Source organism: Typopeltis vanoorti, chromosome 25, assembly GCF_054136105.1.
Source record: "Typopeltis vanoorti isolate ZY-2024b chromosome 25, IOZ_Tvanoo_1.0, whole genome shotgun sequence".
Classification (NCBI taxonomy): domain Eukaryota; kingdom Metazoa; phylum Arthropoda; class Arachnida; order Uropygi; family Thelyphonidae; genus Typopeltis; species Typopeltis vanoorti.
In genome coordinates, this window is record NC_143573.1 from 9,641,136 (window position 1) to 9,663,292 (window position 22,157).

At 36.5% G+C, this 22,157-nt stretch overlaps 1 protein-coding gene across 3 annotated transcripts in view; it reads left to right on the forward strand.

Annotated features, from left to right (window-relative positions):
- The window catches only part of LOC150092525 (liprin-beta-1-like), a 494,640-nt gene that overhangs the window by 87,911 nt on the left and 384,572 nt on the right, over nucleotides 1-22,157 (forward strand). For 2 of the 3 annotated variants that reach the window (XM_090414364.1, XM_090414365.1), the window contains exon 1: nucleotides 3,069-4,616. The exons of the other annotated variant lie outside the window; for it this stretch is intronic. In XM_090414364.1, the coding sequence (XP_090270490.1) occupies nucleotides 3,759-4,616 (858 nt within the window). In that variant the 5' untranslated portion in view covers nucleotides 3,069-3,758. Of the gene's footprint in view, nucleotides 1-3,068; nucleotides 4,617-22,157 lie in introns of those variants that run through there. 3 annotated transcript variants of the gene reach the window in all.

The following is a 22,157-nucleotide window of genomic DNA, read 5'->3' on the forward strand; positions in this document are numbered from 1 at the left end:
TATCTGGAAAGATCAGGTAGTCAAGGCTGAGGTTGTTTGGTCATGTTATGTGGTGAGATAAAAATTATGTGGGAAGGAGAGTGCTGGAGATGAAGCCATCAGGCAAAAGAAGTAAGAGGAGACCTAAACAAAGATGGGTGGACAGCTTGAGAGGAGACCTTGGACTAGAGGAGAAAATGGCCTTGGGCAGAACTGAGTGGAGGTAGCTGATCCTCTGCAGCAACCCTATTTGAGTGTGAATGAAGCTGAAGAAGATTATTTATTTAACCTCACTATCTTCATGGGTCTGACTCCCATTGATGAGATCTCCGTGGAAATTGGAGTGAGTAACAATCCTTTCTAGAATGCATACCATATACACCACTTTTGAAAGGACGTGCGCTGTGCATTGTGGGATACTAACGCATTCGATGCGATGTCGACAGCCTCTATGCAAGTAGCGTTATTCTGAAGATGCTTCACAAACTTTGCTTTTGCTTTGACAAAGATTGAAATAAGAATATAATTTCTAATCGAATATAATTTATAATTTAATAATAATGTAGTAGATGGCATGATGTAGACTGTATTGTATGGGCTCCCCCATGATGAGGCTTAGAAATTCACTATGCCAAAAATACACTACTCGTCAAAATCAACATAACGATGTTTTTCATGAATATTTTATTTTTAACAGCGTTTTCGAATATTTGATATAAAAAGGCATTCTGTCATTTATATTCCCGATATTTCATAGAAATTGATCTGTCGTTCAACAAGCCTACACGCAGTGTTAATTACTCGTGTCTATAAAACGTGGTTTGCAATTAACCACATCACTTTTTTTTTTTTTTTTTTTTAATATAGCGGGTTAGCCACATCTTTCATTGTCATTTAGACGACTCTTTGAGACGATGACCGTTCGTTCGCCGATTTGAAGTCGGGAAATAGCAGATGAATGTGGTATGTTATCTTCGGGGCCGTCGTCAGATTAGATCGCGCCCTGAGGCAAACAATTAAATATCGACTCTGATGGATTATAAGACAAAAATATTAGAAAATATCCAATTGCTATTTTGTTTTTATTACAATAGAAACATTAATGCAAAACGATTACATAATAATAATTAAATATTCGCTCTACGGGGATATCGCACAATAAAACTGTTTATAAGCTCTTCTAAATTAAAATTATACGCTATGTCCGCCTTTGTCGATATGATTGCTAGGCTAACCAGTCTTTCTTGGGTCATTGCTGTTTGCAAATAATTTTTAATCAGTTTAAGCTTGGAAAAACTTCTTTCCGCACTTGCTATGCTAACAGGAATTGTTAGCGTAGCGACGGCGCCTACCGCAATATGGATGAACGAGCTCCCTTATTAAGCCGCGTCGTGAGGCAGGCTGCCTATATGCTACACCCTGTCGACGGTACTGGTTGTCTTAATGTGTCAGGAAGTGTGTTCTCAGCACTATGCATGCAATGTTTCCGGACATAGGAACATTACAAGAAGAGGTGGCCAAGGACAGCCGAGGGTTACATCAACCGGAGCCGACTGCTATCTAGCTCTAACAGCATGACGGAACTCGACGATGTCATGTCACCAATTGACGCTTGAGGTTGTTGCGGCCACAGGTAAAAATATTTCCAACCGTACTGAAGGCTCAATTCAGGTGAATTCTACGGATGAAAGTAGCGGTTTTTATTTCATTAACTGCATACCACAGAAGATCTCGTCGAAACTGGTGCCATGAACACGTGACTTGGAGCCCCGACAAATGGGTTACGGGTCTGTTCTCCGATGAGTCTCGATTTAGCCTACCAAGATTATAGATGTTTGGTCTGGATAGAATGAGAAATGCAGTACCGTCCCTCCAACATTAGAGAAAGGGACTCCTACGTGGAGGCGCTGTTCTCGTGCGGGGTGGAATAATGATCATTGGCTACATTCGTCTTGTTTTTGATAGGGATATCGACTTCATAGAGGTACCGAGAACAGATGCCCTTACCCTATGCAGGTGTGCGGTTGGCTTAGATTTTTTTTTTCATGCATGATATTGCTACTGTCACATAGAATCCATAGAGGGGTATCTTGAAACTGAAGATATCCAACGCCTGCGCCGGCCAACACGATCACTAGACTTAAATCCGATCGAGTATATGTGATCGGCGTCACATTGTACGCCTACTACAACCTTAGTTACATGGCAAGCTAATGTCTGCTCTGCTGGAAGAATGGTTTTTGTTGCTACAGGATCTTATAGGCACCCTCATATTGAACATGGCTCACCTCTGTCAGAACTGTTTAGCCGTTAGACGAATCATACGGCGTACTAAAATCGTTTTACCATATTTTTGAGCATATATATTTTTTTTTTAATTCGTATACACCCCCATGTAATGTCTCTTAAACCTGTCCTATGCTTCTTGCTGCATCCTTATTTTATTGTTATTCTGTTGTTATTGCCATACCAAATATTATGCTGCATCGCAAACTGCACAAGTTGCATCACACTTTCTGAGTGTTCTGTTAATTTTGTCGAGCTTTGTAAATATATCATTTTAAGATATTACAACAGCAGTTTCAGCATGTTTAATCTTTCCTCTGATTGTAATTAATTGTTTATTCTGCCTTTTATTTATTTATTTATTTATTTTACTCATGGAAAGTACGCTCAGCTGAATAACTTGTCGAAATTTTTTATAACAAGTATGTGCTTTTTATTGAAACATTTCAAATATTAAAATGCATAGCAGTCAGAATTTTTCGTCCTCAAAAATTTACTCTATAGATTTTAGCCCGCTGGAATTCTGAAAACACAGTGTTCGTAATTGTTTGGCCTGAATATTAGATTTTAACGTAGGTTCTGACTCATCAGAGAGTTCCTTAATATTTTTTCTTTTCTCGCTTTACTTCTTAAAGGTAGAAGTAAAGCGAGAGTCTATTTTGGGAGCAGGAGACCCTCTGTTTTAATACTAGCTACAAGCCAAGAAGACGAGGGATATTTATAGATTGTGCTGAACTAATGTGGGAGTGGGACGCAGTTTACTAATACGAACGTTGTGGACCAATTATCAACACACACTCAGTGTTTATCTCTCTCTCAACGTTACTGGCTTTTCACACCGCAGTCAAGACAGCACCCCTGCAAACATCCTTCAGTTCTGTCTCCCCCGCTCTTGGTGTTAGGTTCTGACATCTTTGTGATTAATTGCAGCGAGCAACATATTCTTATGAACTATGCTTACCCGTGTTTTCCCTTTTCAGGTATTTCATGTAAATATTGCCTTCTGGCAAATACGTGACTGTGTGCGCACCCGCTGTCATAAACATGACGTCAAAAATACGTCCTTCTTTAACCAGATGTGGGGGATAGCTTTTTTTTTTTTTTGAAAGACGTAGAGTAATTGCCCAGAAGATGTAAACAAAAGTGAAATGTACTGTTGCCTTTACATGTGCTCACAGCGAGTGTGCTGTAAAGTTTTGACTTGCAGTTCTTACATTAAATTGATTGTAGTCTTTGTTATGGTAATACATATTTCACATATACCAATTTTCCTCATATCACATCGTGTTTTCTGATATGATTAGGAAAATAAAAATGCTACTTGTAAACGTCGATTGCCTAGAGGTTCAACGTGGAAGTAAAAAGTATTTGTTGACAGACACTGTATCGTAATGCAAGATTGCAAAACTTTGCGTATTTTGTGTGTCAGTATGAGCCAATTTAACCAGAGTTGTTAAGGAAAAATTGCCGCTTTTTTTTTTTTTTTTCCAAAAATGAGAGGCCATAGGAAGGCCGATGCCCACTCTGCTCCCAAAGAACACGAAATTAGGCGGTCTGTAAGGAGAGATGATGAAGCAGAAGACGACGATGACGAAGATAGAGATGATGATGATGATTATGCAGCCATTGGTAATGAGAGCTGTTTAGCATCTGATGAATTTGAATGGGTACGATCGAGTCCTGTCCTTACACGCATTGAAGAGAACAGAGAACTGCCGGGTGCATCGCATTCAGAGATGCACAGACGCCGAAATCCATCTTCACAGTTTTCTCGGTCATATCATCCTCAGCCACGAAAGCCATCAACTTCCAGAGTTAGCACAAGAAAACCTCCGGGACACGAAGGATACCGATCTTCTCCATCACCTACCAATTATCGTATGTCTCCCAGTCATTATTGTGAGAGTTATTTTCCACATGGTCTAGGTCCACCATATCGCTCTTCGTGGTGTTGTTCTCCACCTCCTTGTTTCCATCATTACCATGGAGGTAGCATATCTGGCATGGACATTATGCCATACAATCGTGATGAACTTTATCATTCGCATGGATATTTACCTCAAGTTCCTTTATGTGCTTCGTCTCAGCTTCCTCCTCCACCGCCGCCGCCGCATGATCCTGAATCTTTTTCTCGACCTAGGTCTCGTGGTGCTGACCATACAAAACCGACGGTTTCCTGTACTACAGGCGGTAGGACATCACCAAGTGGATATTACAATATCATGCCTAATTGGCAGAAATTACCTAGATCCGAGTTCACTTGCGCTATGGAATATGGAGAAGTGTATAGTTTACTTCCTTGGAATCATTCTTGTGGAGGTGACCATCACTCTTGGAAGGAACAATACAGGGTAGTTTATATATGTTAATTTTTGTAATTTTGTAAATTTTAATAAATATATATATATATATTAATTATATTAATTTGGAAACTCATCTTTTATTTATAGATTACGAAAAAGCATTTGACAAAGTAAAAAGATATATTCTGTTTGATATATTACAAAGAATAAATATACCTAATATTTTACTACACATATATATATATATATATATATATATTACATATAGTGAATATATATAAAGATAATAAAAATAAATGAAAAGTTGTCTGAAAAACAATCTATAAACCAAGGAGTAAGACAGGGCCTCTGTCTCGTTTACATTAATGAAATATTAATATAGTGGAACACCTTAAACAATCAAGGTATAGAAATTTCCCGGAATAACAAAATAAATACGCTATTATTTGCAGATGATCAGGTAATAATATCAGATAAGGAAGACAGTTTACAAAGAGCAATATATAATTTAAACATTATAGTAGAACAGTTTGGAATGAAAATTTCCATAGATAAAACTAAAACAATGACATTTTGTGGATAAACTCCAATAAGAAGCAAAATAGTTATTAATAATAAAATAATAGAACAGATAAATACTTTCAGTTATCTTGGATGTGAAATATCATATGAAGGAGAAAAAGACAAAATTAAAAACTTCAAAATTTTTACAGATTATAGGCCTGATAAATAGAACACTCAACCCAAATATAGTACAAAAAGAAACACGCTTGAAAATATACATTACTGTAGCAGTGCCCACATTATTATATAGCAGTGAAATTTAGGCAATAAACAAACAAGTGTGTAAGTATGTATAAACAAACAAGATAAACAAAGAATAAAAATAAGTGAAATGAGATTTATGAGAAGAACTGCAAAATACACGTTATTAGATCAAAAAAGGAACGGAGACATTTTAAAAGAATTAAAAACAAAATCAATAGAAGAAAAACTAAACAATTATAAACAAAAATGGATTGAACATGTAAACCGAATGGCCGACATCCTAAATTAATACTAAAATATAAGCCAGTTGGAAAGAGAAGGTAGGATAGACCTCAAAAAAGGATATTGGATGGATAATGAGACCGGAACAGACTAATATCGTCTATACCCGTAATTAGTGTTACGATGATGATTAATTTTTGTATGTAATATTTCCATATATATATATATATATATTTTTTTTTTTTAAATTGGTTAGACTATTATTATTATGCTGACACAGCAAATTTATTTTCATATGTTCTGTGTTAATCACAGTGATTAGTACTGTTTATAAATGTTTATGTGGTCAGAATGCGAACCGTATACGTGTTAAAAGGCTAATTAATAATAACTGAAATCCGAATTGCAAGACTGGTAATCAGCCTTAAACTTCAATATGATTAAAAAAAAAAACGTATGCTTCAAGAAGTAAAGCAAACATGTTGTTTTTCATTTTTCATCCGTTTGAACAATTCCTTCGGTATTCTCCCCCCCCCCCCCATTATTTTATGGGAAAAAATATCATTAGTCATATTAAGATTCGTCCTTTAAAATCCACCCATGTACTTGAAGTGGGGGGGGGGGGTAGTAAAGTTGGACCGCGAGGGTAGAGTCCAGAACGATATCATTTTATGAAGTCAAAAGCTTTTCATAGAAAATTTTGAATTTTCAGATTAGAAAGAACATATTTATTTTAAAAAATATTCATAAAAAATAAAACTGCCGAACACAGAGAATATCGAGTTATTGTAATTTAAAAAGTTAACACAACATCATTGAATTTACAGAAATAGAGATAATTTTGTCAATAAATGCCCAAGACACAGAACGTTACTTATTTGTTATTATTATTTTACTTTATTTATTTTTTGTGGCATGACATGGCGTAGAGAGCTGAAGGAGATAAACCTTTCCCTGACGGAAAGGAGAGATAAGGACTTCAAAAATTCCTAAACAAATGACAATTTTTGTTTCATTTGGTTTTCGTTTTTAGACAGAACACTTATGAATTATAAACGAGGACAATAGTTGATAACTAATTAAACCACATAGTCAACTAAATAAAATATTCTGCTTGTTATTAGAGTAGCGCTATGGTAAAATATTGCTTTTTGTGCGGACTTGCGCGAACTCTTTGGATAGCGCTTACGTTTCATCTATCTGATTTTAATTTTCTCTATCAGGTTTAGTGGTGGCACACTCCTCACCCCATAGTTTTGTACCCTTGAAACATTTCAGATTCCTTTTCGGGTTTAAAGTTTTAGTTGAATCTCCAAATGATTTTTTTGAGGTACTTTGCAAAATGGCAGTCTACCTGCTTTGTGCTTTTTTCGGCTGCCTTTATTCAACGGATCTGGTCTCTAGCTTTCACCGTACTTATAAAATTGTTCATTTCTGTTCCTGGGCAGTATAAAAGTTAAGAGTAAGAGAGCAGTCCAGTTTAACTGCGTCTTCCTTCGGAGCAAATCCCGTGAGCGAGTAGCAAAGTCAGGGCTTTTATTGCTTACAGAATGTACAGCACAACCAGGGGCGAATGCTGGTCTTGAAATTCACGCTTGCTCTTGTTATCATTCAGGGAGTGAGAGATGTGATTGAAGTCTGATTAGTGGAATAATGAATTACTGACCATTTAAAGAAAATGCTTGGTGATATTGGAGACCCAATATCACCAAGCATTTTCATCGCACATTTAGAAAGAGCAATGGACAAACTGAAGGAAGATGCCAAAGGAATATCTGTACACGGAATGAGAATTAACAATCTGAGATTCGCAGATGACATTGTTATTATTGAAGAAGACGAAAGAGAACTACAAAAAACACTGAAACTGTTAAATGAGGAAGGGAAGAGATTTGGACTTGTTATGAACTTGGAAAAAACAAAGACAATGGTATTTGATCAGAAGAACATGAAACAAAAGATACAAGTGGATGGAACTGATGTAGAAAATGTTGAACAATTCACATATTTGGGAAGTAAACTGACATATGACTTGGACTGTAAAAAAGAAATAAAGATCAGGATTGAAAAGGGAAGAACAAATCTTAAGGCCATGGATAACATCAGGAAAAGTAAAGTGATCAGCCTGCAGACAAAACTAAGAGTACTGGAAACATTCATCTTCAGCGGTGTACTGTATGGATTTGAAACATGGGTAATAAATAAGGAATCAAGAAAAAGAATTTTGGCATTTGAAAGAACTTGTTACAGGAAGATTCTAAGAATAGGATGGGTACAGAAAATCACCAATGAAGAGCTCTATCAGAAGATACAACCAAAACAGAATCTAATGCAGAAGATTATAAAATGGAAGTTGCAATTATTTGGACACATCTGTAGAATGAGTGAGGACCAGAAGATAAAGACATTTATGTTTGGAATTTTGGATGGTTTAAACAGAAGAGGTCGACCATAAAGAGAATGGATAGACGTTATAAAAGACTGGTGTGGAATGGGTGTACAAAAACTACGACACTGTGCACTGGACAAAGAAAGGTGGAAGAAGATAGTGAAGCAGGCATCGGACATCAGCGGGCAGTGAGCCCATGGTTCGTGATGATGATGATGACCATTTAAAACTATATATTTAGAAATTTATGTTCATTTAATCATACAAATACAACATTTATTTTACAAATGATATTCTATCTTTTTAAATTTAGCTACTTGAATACAAATTCTACCCTATGGTTCTTCTTTATGAACTGGTCAATAACATTGTCATAAAAAGTTGGTTGTAACTTAATTTTCCCAAGCAACATGCACAATTGTAAAGGCTGGCTGAAGCTCACTGACTAGAGCTACTTGCCTGCGCATGGCCTGTGTTTAAGATAATGTGAGGAGACCAGAAATGACTATGGGCCCCCATGAAATCACAGTGCTGCAGTGAGGACCTGGAAGCTCCCACAACCAAGCAAGCCAAGATAGCTTTGACTAGATGAGCAACCATCGGCCTTCGATACACACCGCAAATCTCAATTATTGCTGCACAAGCTTAAGATGTCTTCTGTCTACAAAAATAAAAGCTTAAATGGAATGCTTATAAATGCATGCATTTATTAACAAATGAATATTACTTCTTTTACAAGTAATGAGCTTGTGCAGCAAGCATGGAGAATTCGCCTCTGAGCACAACAAATAAAAACAGTAAGCAGTTTTGGTTCCTTGGGGGAAAAAAACTCTGTGGTAAAAGAATTTCATTATCAACTAGTAATGGAGATCCCCCCCTTCCTATTATCTATGCTTTAGATCAGTAATTTCACTTCTCCCCCATATGTGAAAAAGGCTTTTCTGAGATTATATACATATCGAAATAAAATAGTTTTAAAATTACTTTGATTTAAAATGAATCTAAAGTGTTTTATTTATTTCTTTTGTTTCTTAATTTTTTTTTCCCCCGAAATTTGCAAAAACAGTGTATGATTAACACAGACAGAAGACTTATCCATTCTATTTTAAGGAGAAAAACTCGAAAATTATAACAAAAAATCTGAAAAAAAGAATTTTGTTTGGCAACCTGTGCTAAAACAAAATACTACCCTTTTATCTTATACTTGACATGATATTATATTCCTGTTTTAATCCTTTATCAAAGTGCAAGGAAAGTTTGCATGTGAAGTATCTTCATGAACTAGTCCCTAGATGGCGAAACCTATAGCACATGTGCCAGAGGTGGGACATCCGAGAAGTTTGCTGGCATGTCAGCGATTTACAGGTGATATCCTTTTATTCACTTATAAATTATTCAACCTTTTTTTTTTAAAATTGTTACAATACGCACAAGTTAAATTTTGTTTTACATGAGAGCAGCTATGAAGATGTGCATATGATTGGTGTGGTATTTAACAAAAGATCGCATGCCCCAAAGACAAAGGCAACTGACAATTGTTGAGTTGAAATGCTAATTCTTTACAACCGAATTCTATAACATCTGAAACTGTCATAACAATATTCACTATATATTTCTTAGTTTTAACAAATTCACAACGGGATGTCATTTATCGTTCCAACGGAACTTCTCATTACCAGCAGGCTCAACTCACACAAAGTTTCAACCCTTGGTTGAAACTTTGTGTGGGTTGAGCCCACCGGTCATGTAATTGAAAAATTGGACAATGGTTTTTAGTTAGATACTGTGTTTCCAGTGCAACATATGGTTTTGCTTGAGTCTATACAGCATAGTTTCTGTGAGAGGGGACTTGTGATTCATTAGTTAATGCCATTTTTATTCCAGCTGTCTGTAATTGCTTTATTTGTTGAGAAATATATTATCACAGACTGCAATAAGCTCTGTACCTTATTCAGGGATACAGTAAAACTACTTGTTTTTCTTGCATCTGCAGTATAATGGTTGTTTTGGGAGGGTGTGTTGTTAACCATGGGGAGCGAGTTACTATTGCCTCGACGTGAACATGTTTAAACATTTTTCGTGTGCAGGATATATACAAAACTTTTTAATGTCTTTTTTCGTATTGTAAAATCAGGGTGCAAGTTATAGACGAGGGCAAGTTACATTCAAGTAAATACAGTAAGCGTTTCACCAACAAGTTGACATCGATCACTTTGATTTGTTTTGATCTTTATTGAGCTCTCATCAGTGGAAGCTAGACTCAATAAAGATACAAAGGTAAATCTTTTAGACTGCCTATAAGGCAACATCAGTTTTATTGAATTTTGTTGTAAGTTCTTTGGTCAATTTCATAGTTCTTTGGGTCAGGTTTCCTAAATCTCTGCTTATTTTTCGAGGAAGAAAGCTAGGGAACTTTCCTTCTGCTCTCCTGATGTTGTTGGTGGTGTGTGACAGATGTGTGCTTTTAACCTCCTCTGGCTTAAGGTTTCCTTACTTCATTCAGTAATCTTCATATGCTGTATTTACTGTTCTCGACATTCCGAAACTCACTAACCTGTTTCGCTTACATTAAATAAAAAACAGAAAAAGAAATCAGCTAATGGCTTTTATTTTATATAGGCGAGGCTGTTTTGGCCTTATCTGACCTCTGGAGACTGAGTGGGCAGTTCATTCTCCACTGGTACCCAATATCATAGATAGTTGGCCCAATGCCATCACTAATTAAGTGGCATGCAGTGAAGAGACAGCTCAACAAGTGCTGCCATCTCTTGGTCACTAACACAATATATTTAATGTCTGAAATAGTGTGGGTTCTATGGTCGACTTTCTTGAGTTTATGAGGTGAAAAACCTGAGTTTCCGGGAGAAAAACTTGCCCGTGCCAGAGATCGACTAACTCAGAAATTGGTTGAAAAAAGTCTTAGGGAAATTTCCTCTAGTTGCTGACTAGATTTGAAATGAAGTCTTTCTTCTTGCAGTGAAGCGCCGTGGTGTGCAAATGCCGTTTTGGAATTTTTTAAAAGCTGGAAAAATATGGTTCTTAATTTTTTCAATTTCTTAATTTTTTTTTTTTTTAAAACCTGATGATCAAGTTATCATTTCTGATTGCATTTCTCTTGAATATTTTTAGTCACTGTCCTTCCTTGTTTCACGGTTCTTACTTTTTTCAATTTTTTAATTTGTTTCTTAATTTTTTTTTTTTAAACCTGATGACCAGGTTATCATTTCTGATTGCATTTCTCTTGAATATTTTCAGTCACTGTCCTTCCTTGTTTCATTTATCTGTGTTTCAGAGTAATTACTCCAGATATCTAGAATATCTTTGTCTTCAGTTTTCATGTCATCTTTGATTTCTTTTACAATACTTTTCTCTCCAGTTGTAAAGTTTTTGATTAGCTTCCATAACATTTTATTATTATTATTATTATTTGACACCTCCAGGGAGTCCAAAGACTCATCGAGGGAGAGTGTGCCAACAGCATTGAACGATTAGTCGCCTTTCAACTACTAACCATTTTGCCACTTTATTGATGTTAATCTTTTGTATTCTTATGAAATCCTCCCATGATTTTTGTCTAGCTATTTTTACACATTCCTGTTTCACTTTCATTTTTTTCTCTGTTTTCTCTGAGGTCACAGCAATGCCTTCACATGATGCAGATTTTCTGAAATTTTTTGGCATCCAGTGTTATATAGTGACAATAATACAAAGCATTCGAGTCTGGAAATGTTTTAAACAATGGTGGCAGCATCATCAAGTAAGTGCATTGCTGTACAAAGGGATTACTTAGTAGTGATAGAGACTAGTCTATAAGTAAGAAAATATGGTTTCTACATGTGTTACAGGAATTTAACACTCCAACCGGCCATGATGTCTATAGATAGCCAGCTAAATCTGGATACGATTCTGTAACACCTATTGAATAACATGGATAAGAAGTCAGTTTGGTCTCACTATTTCATCCACCGGTAGGGAGGTGAATCCTTTATCCATGTATAAGTAAAGATTGTGTGTGAAATATCTTCATGACTAGGCTACCTATATATAGAGGTTGATGTCTTCACATCAATTGTCTTAGTGTCCCGTAATGCAAACCATGCATCCTTTTGGACTTGTATGATATTATGCATTATGGGAAGGGTCACTACCCAGACTGGCCTTGACCCTTTTTTTTTTTTTTTTTTTGAGGTCTTCTCGATAGAGGCTAGATCCAGAAGAGATACCAGTGTTGAATTAATGCAGGTCATATATTTCCCATATACAAGTAGCAAAAAGATGTGCTACCTTCTTATCAAAATACTCTGTATTAGAAATAGATGTAGAAAGTTTTTTTTGACTTGGTTACAAATTTAACAAGAATATAATTCCTTGGCTTTACCCATAATTCATAATATAATTCATTGCTTTCCCCAACCCCCCAATTTTATCCGGGCTTGAGACCGGCATATGGCTGGGACATATTCATGACCATAATCCATGTGTGTTCACGAGGCTGGTTTGCCTGTTCTGGGGAGACAAAAAAAAAACCTTACCTCTGTATGAGACTGGCTAACTTACCTTTAGTTAAAAGAGACCAGATAAAGGTTCCTCACATCACTGAGGGGAATTAAACCCAGGTCTTTCTGACCAAATGGCTTTGTCTATACTGACTGAGCTACAGAGGCTCCCTGCTATAGGCTAGCTGCTAGATAATACACAAGGTCAAAACCTGTCAGTAATGAGTTGGTGGCTTCCTGGTCAGCTGGTGCATAATTTTGTTGCCACATACTCTGTCTAGTCTTTCCTGGGGAAGTCCACGTAGCATGTACTCTTGAGGGCACTCTCTATATCAGTTTCATGTCCAAGGGTCTATCTCCTCTCATTATATGTCTCTGCTCTACCCTTTCATCTAACTTTGAATCAAAAATTCAAAACGCTAACAGTGACACTGCCACTGCAACTAAAATAAATCTCCCTCAAAAACAGACTATTTTAATATTGATGCCGAACCAAGCGCAGTATGCAAAACATGTCAGAATCCCTTAAAAAAAAAAAAGTGTCACATCCTCTTTACCAACATAAATGACATACACCATCACTGAAGGAGGCTTAATTAAGTGCTTATTTCTGCTAACTTGAATTACCAGAAATAAAAATATTCTATTAGTACTGCTGATGCTATCCTGCTTAATTTCAGGGTTGAGATAGATGACACTTTGGAATATGTTGATAAAAAGGTGTACTCCTTGTTTTTTCATTTTAAAGGTGATTTGCTACTTAAATTTCATCAAGTGAAGCTGCAGCAGCAGTTCTCAAATTCTCTTTAAGTGCCCATTAACAGTTTTTTTAATTCATGTAATATTGACCATGTGCAAGAACCCACTAATCATCATCATCATCGTCATGTTTCTCAAGGATTTAGGTCTAGAGTGGCCTGTTCTGGCCTTAGAAGTCATCGTTGAATCTCTAATACCTACCATAAAAAGCAAAGATGGTGACATAAGCCCAATGCTTAGTGCATAAAAATCAATGAATCAGCATATAAACTTGCATACAAAATACAGCATACACAATTTGTCAAGGCATTTGACAGAATACCACATTGAAAACTATTACAAAAACTGGAGAGGAGGAATGGATATGAGGCTTGTAGTATAGATAGGGGGATGGCTGACATGCACATACCAGAGAGTAGTATATGGTAGAGTGGAGCCTAGGAGAATGATGGTGACTAGTGGAGTATCCCAAGGATCGATACTAGGGCTACTACCTACTCTTGTATATACAGTAAATTGTATATCACTGACATAGGGAAAGATTTAAGAGAGGATATTCAGTTGTTTGCTAATGATGCAAAACTTGGGGAGAGCATTAGCTGATAAAGGTGATGTAGATATCCTGCAGGATAATTTAAATATATTGGTATTGTGGGCAAAGGATAATGATTGTCAATTTAATGTTGCAAAATGTAAGGTTGTGTAATTTGGGTTGAAAAGGTTGCATATGGTATATCATATTGATGGTATTGGATTGCAGGAAATTGATGAGTGTAGGAACTTAGGGATAATGGTGGATAAAGATTTGAAATTCAGAGGGCATGCTGCAAAATTTAGTAAATTAGCTCAAAGGATTACTTGGATGTTGAAAAACATGCTAACAAGTAAAGATAAGGAAGTTACTATCCCTCTTTATAAGACTATGATTCAGCCTCATCTTGCTGCACAAATCCTATTTGGTCACCTGGGTTTCTTGGGTACAAGGATGTGGTCGAAAAGATTCAGAGACGAGTGACCAAGATGGTGACAGGTCTGTGGAATATTCCCTACGAGGGTAGGTTGAAGGTTTGTGGATTACAAAGTTTAGTTGATAGGTCGAAATGAGGGGACACGATTGAAACTTTAAGATATTAAAGGGATTTTACAAAATTGATCCAAGTGAAATTTTTCAATATATGACAAGTAGTCAGAGAACTAGGAGCCATTGGTGAAAGTTATGCAAGAGTGTGGTTAGTAGGGGTGGACATACCAGATTTTTTGCATAGAGAGTGGTGAGTGAGTGGAATGGATTGCCAGAATTGGTTATGAGTTCCTTGATGGTGAATGGATTCAAGGAGAAGTATGATAGAATTTGTGTGTTTGATGGTTGATTTGGGTCTCCTGTGATGAGTCTCTATGCTCCATGGAGATGTCATAAATAAATTGAAAGCTCGGAGCAGCTCCTCGCTGCTATTGACAACATCTTCTCTCACAAAATCAAATTAATTGAAGCCAAGGTAGAACACATCCATGATCATTGCTTAGTCAAAAAATCACCCACTGCTGATACCAGCCAACTCCATAGCCTCATTGTGTTAGTGGTGCACAACTTAAATTGAGTCCAAAAACAAAAAAAATTAATGCCATTATCCTCAACTTCCACACCAAATGTAACTGTACATCGAAGGAAGACATCACCAAAGCTAATGGAAATGTTCTGTTTTGACTTCAGCAAAAATACCAGATTCTACTGCTTTGGACCTACGAACAAAAAAAGGAATGGGATAACTTTCCCTCGGCTGGTGAAAGTAACCTGTGACACACCAACGAGTGCATCAGAACTAATGGCAACTGTGAACAATCTCAAAGTCAGTTCTCCCTAATTACACATACAAGCCCAGCCCAATCTTACTTTTATCCAGCACAAAAGGCTGATAACATCACAGACAACTGGAAAAAAAAAATCACAAAGTACAAATTAAACATGGCACATCGACTAGAAAAGAGGAATTCTAGTTCAGAAATCAAGAGATGTTAACTGCCAACTTGAAAAAAACCAAAGTACTGCATAAGGAATGTGTATGATTCTCGTTTGGCAACAAACTCCACATAGACTCCAAATCCACTTTACAAATATACATGGTCTCATATCCAGCCTCTGGGAACAGTGTTCACTTTCATTCAGTCTGCAAAACCCTACTGCTTTTTCTGACAGAAACCTAAATTTCAGACTCTCCAAGCACTACTCATCTGAACCTTCCCAAATGCATACTCTTTGGCTCAAGGGCAGTTTTTATGCATATGTTTGCTCTGACATACCATGCCAGAGAGTATTCAACTTAGAATCTCCCAATCACGATCTACTATGGCTGAAAATCTCTACCTCATTCTGCAAAATTCATATGCTTTCTGTATTGCTCTTCCAATACCACCAGCCACTCAGAACTCTTTGATTTCTGAAGTAATTCTCTCCAGAATGAAATCACATATTACCCATTCCACACTAAATTCCCATCCCCTAAGTATGCCCTGGTTCTCCAAAAGATGCACGAAGAACCAAGCATTCCACAACTGGCTATCATCAAGAACTCTGCCTGCTCTCACTGCTTACACCAAAAACAGCTACAAGAAAATCAACATCAAAATTCATCAGAAAATAGTTTCAAAGACCAAAAGCAGGAAATTTGCATCATGCCCAAATGGTAGCTATGCATTTGGTCTATGGCCACAACTTTTGTCCAACACTGCTCCCACCACTACTGCACCCAGTTGGGTCTATTGCATTATCACCCACAGAGAAGGCCACTCTCCTGGCATACTTTTCCTCAAATGCCTGCATAGATAATTTTGGTAAATGTCCTCCAACCATTTCAAACATCCAACACCTAATGCCTCATCTGACCTTTCACCAGGAAGTGATCAGAAAAATCCTATCCAAATTAGATACCAAAAATGTACCCTGGCCCTGATGGCATTCTTCCAATTGTTCTGAAGATTTTTCTCTCCAGAGTTGACTCCTATGGTGCATCTTTATGCTCAATTACTGCATTGACATCTACCCTGTACCCTGGATATTAGGCCATGTCCAGTCTTTTCCCAGAAGGTGACAGATCCTTACCATAAAACTATTATTCAATCTTTCTGACTTCAGTCCTCTCTAAAGTAATGCTGAGAACCATCAACAGCCAATTTCTGAGCTATCTAGAAAATACTCAACTAATAAACGACTCACCAGTATGGATTCCACTAATGCCATTCAACAGAGAACCTGCTCACGTATATTGTATACCTGTTGAATAAGCAGCATGGAAAAGTTTGGTGAATCCTAAGTGGTTGCACTAGATATCTACAAGGCTTTCGACTGGGTCTGGCACAAGGGCCTAGTAAGAAAGCCTCCATAGTGGAAGCACTCTTCTCATCTGGGATGGAATAATGATCTGCAGCTGCACCTCTCTCATGTTTTTGAAAGGGATACTATAACAGAGGTATAAAACAGATCCTTAAACACTATGTATGACTTTGTAGGTGTGTGGTTGGCTCAGAGTTTCTTTTCATGCATGGCAGTGCTTCCTGTAGAGCTCAAGTGGTGAAGGAGTATCTTGAAACTAAAGATATCCAACAACCGGCATGGCTATAATCACCAAGCTTAAATCTAATCAAACTCCTGGGATGCTTTTGGGTATCATATTGCATGCCAACAGCCACAACTGTGGTCATTTGGCAAGCTAAAGTGTACTTTGGTGGAAGAATGGGATTTATGCCCATAGAATCTTATAGACACGATTATATTCCAAACATTTATTGGGTAGAAGAGAGATCTCATGATAATAATAATAATAAAAAAGAGTAATTTATTGAATTGTTGTGAGATAATTTTCTTAAGTAGCATGTGAAAGAAGGAATTCAAGATCAAAGAGTGTTGGATTTGTTCATAGCGTCAGAAGGGGTCTGTTAAGAATATGGCTATTTTTCCACCAATTGGTGACAGTGATCATTCTGTGCTTTCTTGAAAAGTATCTAATTGTATTGGTGCTCTAATGAGAACAGGTTACATGCCAAACTACAAAGCTGGAAATATGATCAACTTTTGAGAATACTATCTTTGGTCCCATGGTATCAGTTACTGAATGGGAAAAATGTCAGCAATGCATGGAAATCTTTGAAAAAGTGTTTAAATGAGGCGGTATCTGAATGTATCCCTTGTGTTCAAAGAATAAATAGGTGGGAGTGAAATGGATGTGATGGATGTGTGACCTTATTAAGCAAGCGATTAACGAGAAGAAGATGATGTGGAAAGAATATGAGAATAAGAGTGAGAGGAGTTATGAAATATATAAAACTCAGTCCAGAAAAGTAACGAGTATTGTGTGGGAAGCTAAATCGGATTATGAAAAGAAATTGGCCAATCAAGCTAAAGGCAGTCCAAAAGAATTTTATCATTATGCCGCAAGCAAAAGAAAGAATGAATGTGAAAGAATAACTTTATTGAATGCAGATGATACTTTAGTGTTGGAAGCTAATGAGATTGTTCAGTTAATGAGTGCTCACTTTGCTAAGATATATCAACCAGGTGTATATGTAACATGGTGCACGGTGCTACGTCTACATTGGATGAAGAGTTAGAGGTTCATGAAAATGAGGTTGAAGAGCAGTTGCATAACTTGGATAAGAATTTGTCTATGGGACAGATGGAATATTATCCCATTTGCTAAAGGAATGTTCAGCCGAATGAGCTAGGAGAATAACTTGAGTCTCAGCTCAGGAATGATACCACAGGAATGAAAGGAATGTATGATAGTTACATTGTGCAAGGGTGGTGCAAAAACTGATGTGTTTAACTACTGATCTATCTGTATTCTTGGTGTGGTAGTGAAGATTTTAGAGAAGTTGTAAGAACTGCATACAGAAATGGGTACACAAACAAGCTATACTCTACAAGGAGCAGCATGGGTTTACTAAAGGAAGGTCATGTTTTAGCAATTTGCTCATATTTTATAACAGTGTTATGACCAAGTTGGATAAAGTGAATGGATACATTATGATATTGTTGGATATTTCTAAGACATTTGATAGGATACCACACGAAAGGCTGTTGCATAAACTTAATGGGATTGGAATATAAACTCTTGACTTGGATCAGGGGATGGTTGACAGATAGATATCAAAAAGTGGTATACAGTGGATGTGAATCTGTCAGATTTAAGGTGACCAGTGGTGTAGCTCAGATTTCAATCCTTGGGCCATTATTGTTCAATCTATACATTAATGATATTGGGCAGGGTCTAACATTAGATGTGCAATTGTTTGCTGATGAAAAGTAGGCAGGGGAATGAGAAATGCAACTGATATTTAGCACTTACAAAATGATTTGAATAGGCTGGAAATTTGGGCAAATGAAAATGGCTGTCAGTTTAATGATGATAAGTGTAAAGTTATGCAGTTTTGCGTGATGAGATTTCCAGTGGCATATTATATTAGTGGGGTTATGCTACAAGAAACTGAGGAGGCAAGGGTTCTTGGCAGATTGGTGGATAGGAATTTGAAGTTCAAAGGTCACAATGCAAAGTTGCAAATACAACTCAGAGGATAATTGTGATGCTGAAGCTAACCTTGACATGTAAGGATTAGGAAGTCATCTTGCCTCTTTATAAGGCTTTGATAAGACCACACTTGGATTATTGTTCCCAGATTTGATCTTCTGGGTTCAGAGGGGATAAAGATGTTGTGGTGCAAAGAAGAGTTCCAAAGATTATGTCTGGATTATGTGATTTGGATTATGAGGACTGATTGCGAGTATGTGGATTACAGACTGGTTAACAGGAGAAAGAGGGGTGATATAATACTCGTGGAAAGGCTTAGATGTTGCACATACATTCTTAAATCATAAGCTGTCCTACTTTGGCCAAACAGGCAGGACAGCTACTATCAGAATTTCAGAACACAAGGACTACATCCGGTTTCCAATACAGCCACTCTGGTCTTGCAGACCATGCACTGGATACCTGCATAGAGTACGGTGGAAGAAAGCCACGATAATACACCGTTGTAAATTCAAATATGAAAGGCTATTCGTGGAATCAGCCTCATCCCTAAGAAACAATCCAAACCTCAACAAATTTGGTTGCATGAGACTGCCCCAATTTTGGGAAACCTACATTAGAAGACCTTCAGCCCAATCGGCCAAGAATACCAACATTGCCCACTAGGGGCACCATCAGGACTTTTAGGAGAAAGAATAGCTTCCTGCTTCGTCCTCATTTACTGTGTGTTGTGCTTGCATGCATGTGTCTTGTTTTTAAGTTGCTGTGAAAATGCCGAAATATTGGAAGTATATTAAAATTTATTTTAATGTATATTCTATTGTAATTTCCTTAAGCTATTTAGTAAGGGTGATATAATAGAGGTCTATAAACTTTTGAATGGGTATATAGGATAGCATCTGATGAAATTTTTTTTATATGGAAAGTGGAGAGAGAATGCAGGGACATCCATGGAAGTTAAGTTTGCTCACAGTCAAGAAAGGGATAAAAGCGAGGTTTTTTCTCATAGAGCAGTCAGTGAGTGGAATGGTTTGCCTTTAGCGGTATTGAATGCATGTAGTGTGCAGGGCTGAGCTGTGCGGTTATGCAGATTGTGTGCTGCACAAGGGCGCTTGAAGATAGTGGCGCAATTTCACCACGGGAAATAATAATAAAAAATATATAAATTTTCTTATTCTTGAATTATATTTTGAAGTGAAATTTTATCAATATTACCACAGATTTTATTTCACAGAGTAAGCATCGACTCAGCGAAAATTTTATAAATATTCTCGATTGTTTATTATATTTTTAGTGGAAATTGTTAGTTTAAGACAGACCGTGAATTCATTCTAACGCTGTGCTTTGCCCAGTACCGTCGACAAGATGTAGTAGAGGCAGCCTGCCTCACAGCACTGCTTAATAAGGGCACTCGTTCAGCCATATTATGGCAACAAGATATTTTACAAAAATACAGCATTTAGTGTACCAAATAAAAAAGGCGCCATTGACAGTTAAATATATGCTTATTATATTTTATTAATAAAAAATTATAGTCATACATACTAAAACTAAACATTTTAGAACCCACTTATTAGATACTTAAGGAAACCCCATAAAATATCATACGATGTGAATTTCATAAACTTTTATAGTCTATATATAAGTATATATATATATATATATTAAATTATATTATGCATGAATTCTCCTACTCAAATTGCGAGTCGCTATCGCCCCGAATTTCACATTTGAGTGATAATTCGCTCCCTGTAGTAAACAATACGCTATCCCCAACAGCCATTATACTGCAGAAACATGAAAACCAATTAGTTTTATCATGTCACTGGATAAGGTTCACAGACATCATTTGTAGATTGTGTAATATTAGAAATATATACACGTTAACACAAGAATAATATTTAATTTTCCAAATATTTCGGTCTGAATATTACAGACCGTCATCTACATAGGAATAGTTTTAAAAAACAAAGTGGAATACAAACAATTGATCATTCACACATAGAATGAGCTGATGTCATATCGCTAAGTATTAGAAGAGTAAACATTTTTGAAGTCATAATTAAAGATATTAATTCAGAAATTCATATTATAATCTTAAATAACATTAGACTAATATAGGAAATTTACAAAAAAAAAAAAAATTAAGTGTTATCCTGATTAAACTTTCCCAAATTTTTGATATAGATATACAGTCATTGCGATTCAAGTTAGGACGTTGAAGCAAGGCCTCCACACTTTCTTTAAATAAACGTTCAAATTTGTAGCGACATCTGTGTAGGAGGAGAGTCTTGGACCAAAGGATGTTGTGGCTTGTTTCTAATCCATGCTGAGCTAATCTAGATTTCTCAGGTTTGTTGTGTTGAATTGATGACTGATGCTCTTGAATTCTTTTTTCTATAGAACATCCAGTTTGTCCAAAGTAGGAAAGTTCCTTGTAATTGTAAATTCTAATTACAAGGAACTTGAGGATACACACCAGGTAGAGACAAGGTTGAGCGTTTATCTTTAGATGAAGGACAATAGGTGGATAATTTTTTTAATAGGAGAATAAGTGGCCGTTAAATCATATTTCTTCAGAATTCTTGAAATTGATTCTGACCGGAAATATAAGGAATTGGAATTCGGCGTATTGAATCTTTGCTGTTCTGTGTTCGATTGTAAGAATCGAAAAGATGTTGGGTACTCTTTTCAGAGAAGCCATTTAGTTTCATGTGATGTTTGATAGTAGAGAATTCTTCCTGTAATAAATGAGAAGTTGAACAGTTAGTTTTGGCTTGTCAGATTAAATATTTTATGATTCCTGTTTTTTGACAAGGATGACGAGCAGATTCTTTGAGAATATAACGACCTGTGAAAGTTGGTTTTCTGTAAACTGTTGTTGTTGTAAGAATACCAGAAGGTATTCTTGGTAGACCATAAAACCTTGGAGGCCTTGCAAAATGAGTTTTTTGTCTTTCAGTAGTGTCTACATCCAAACTTATGACCTCATCTAGTACATCATACAAAAGACAGATATTCCTCTTTGCCCTAAAGTGGATTGTATTAATTTTTCTACTTATCGCATAGCCAAATATCTATCTAAATTATTGAAATCACACATTGGCCACTCACGCTCGTTTTTGAAAAACTCTTCTGATTTCTTAAATAAATTGAAAAACATCACTTTACAACCTACAGATCTTATGGTTATCTCTGATATAGAATCTTTATATACAAATGTACCTCTCAAAGAGACTTTAGAATTACTTGCTGACATCATCCCACAAGATATTATAAAGTTATTTGATTTCGTAATGCATTCTGGATATTTCTTATGTCAAAACAAATTTTACAACCAAGTGGAAGGAACAGCCATGGGAAGTCCACTTTCTCCTGCTCTTGCTAACTTTTATTTAGAACATCTAGAAGAAGTCCTGTTCTTATCTATATTCCC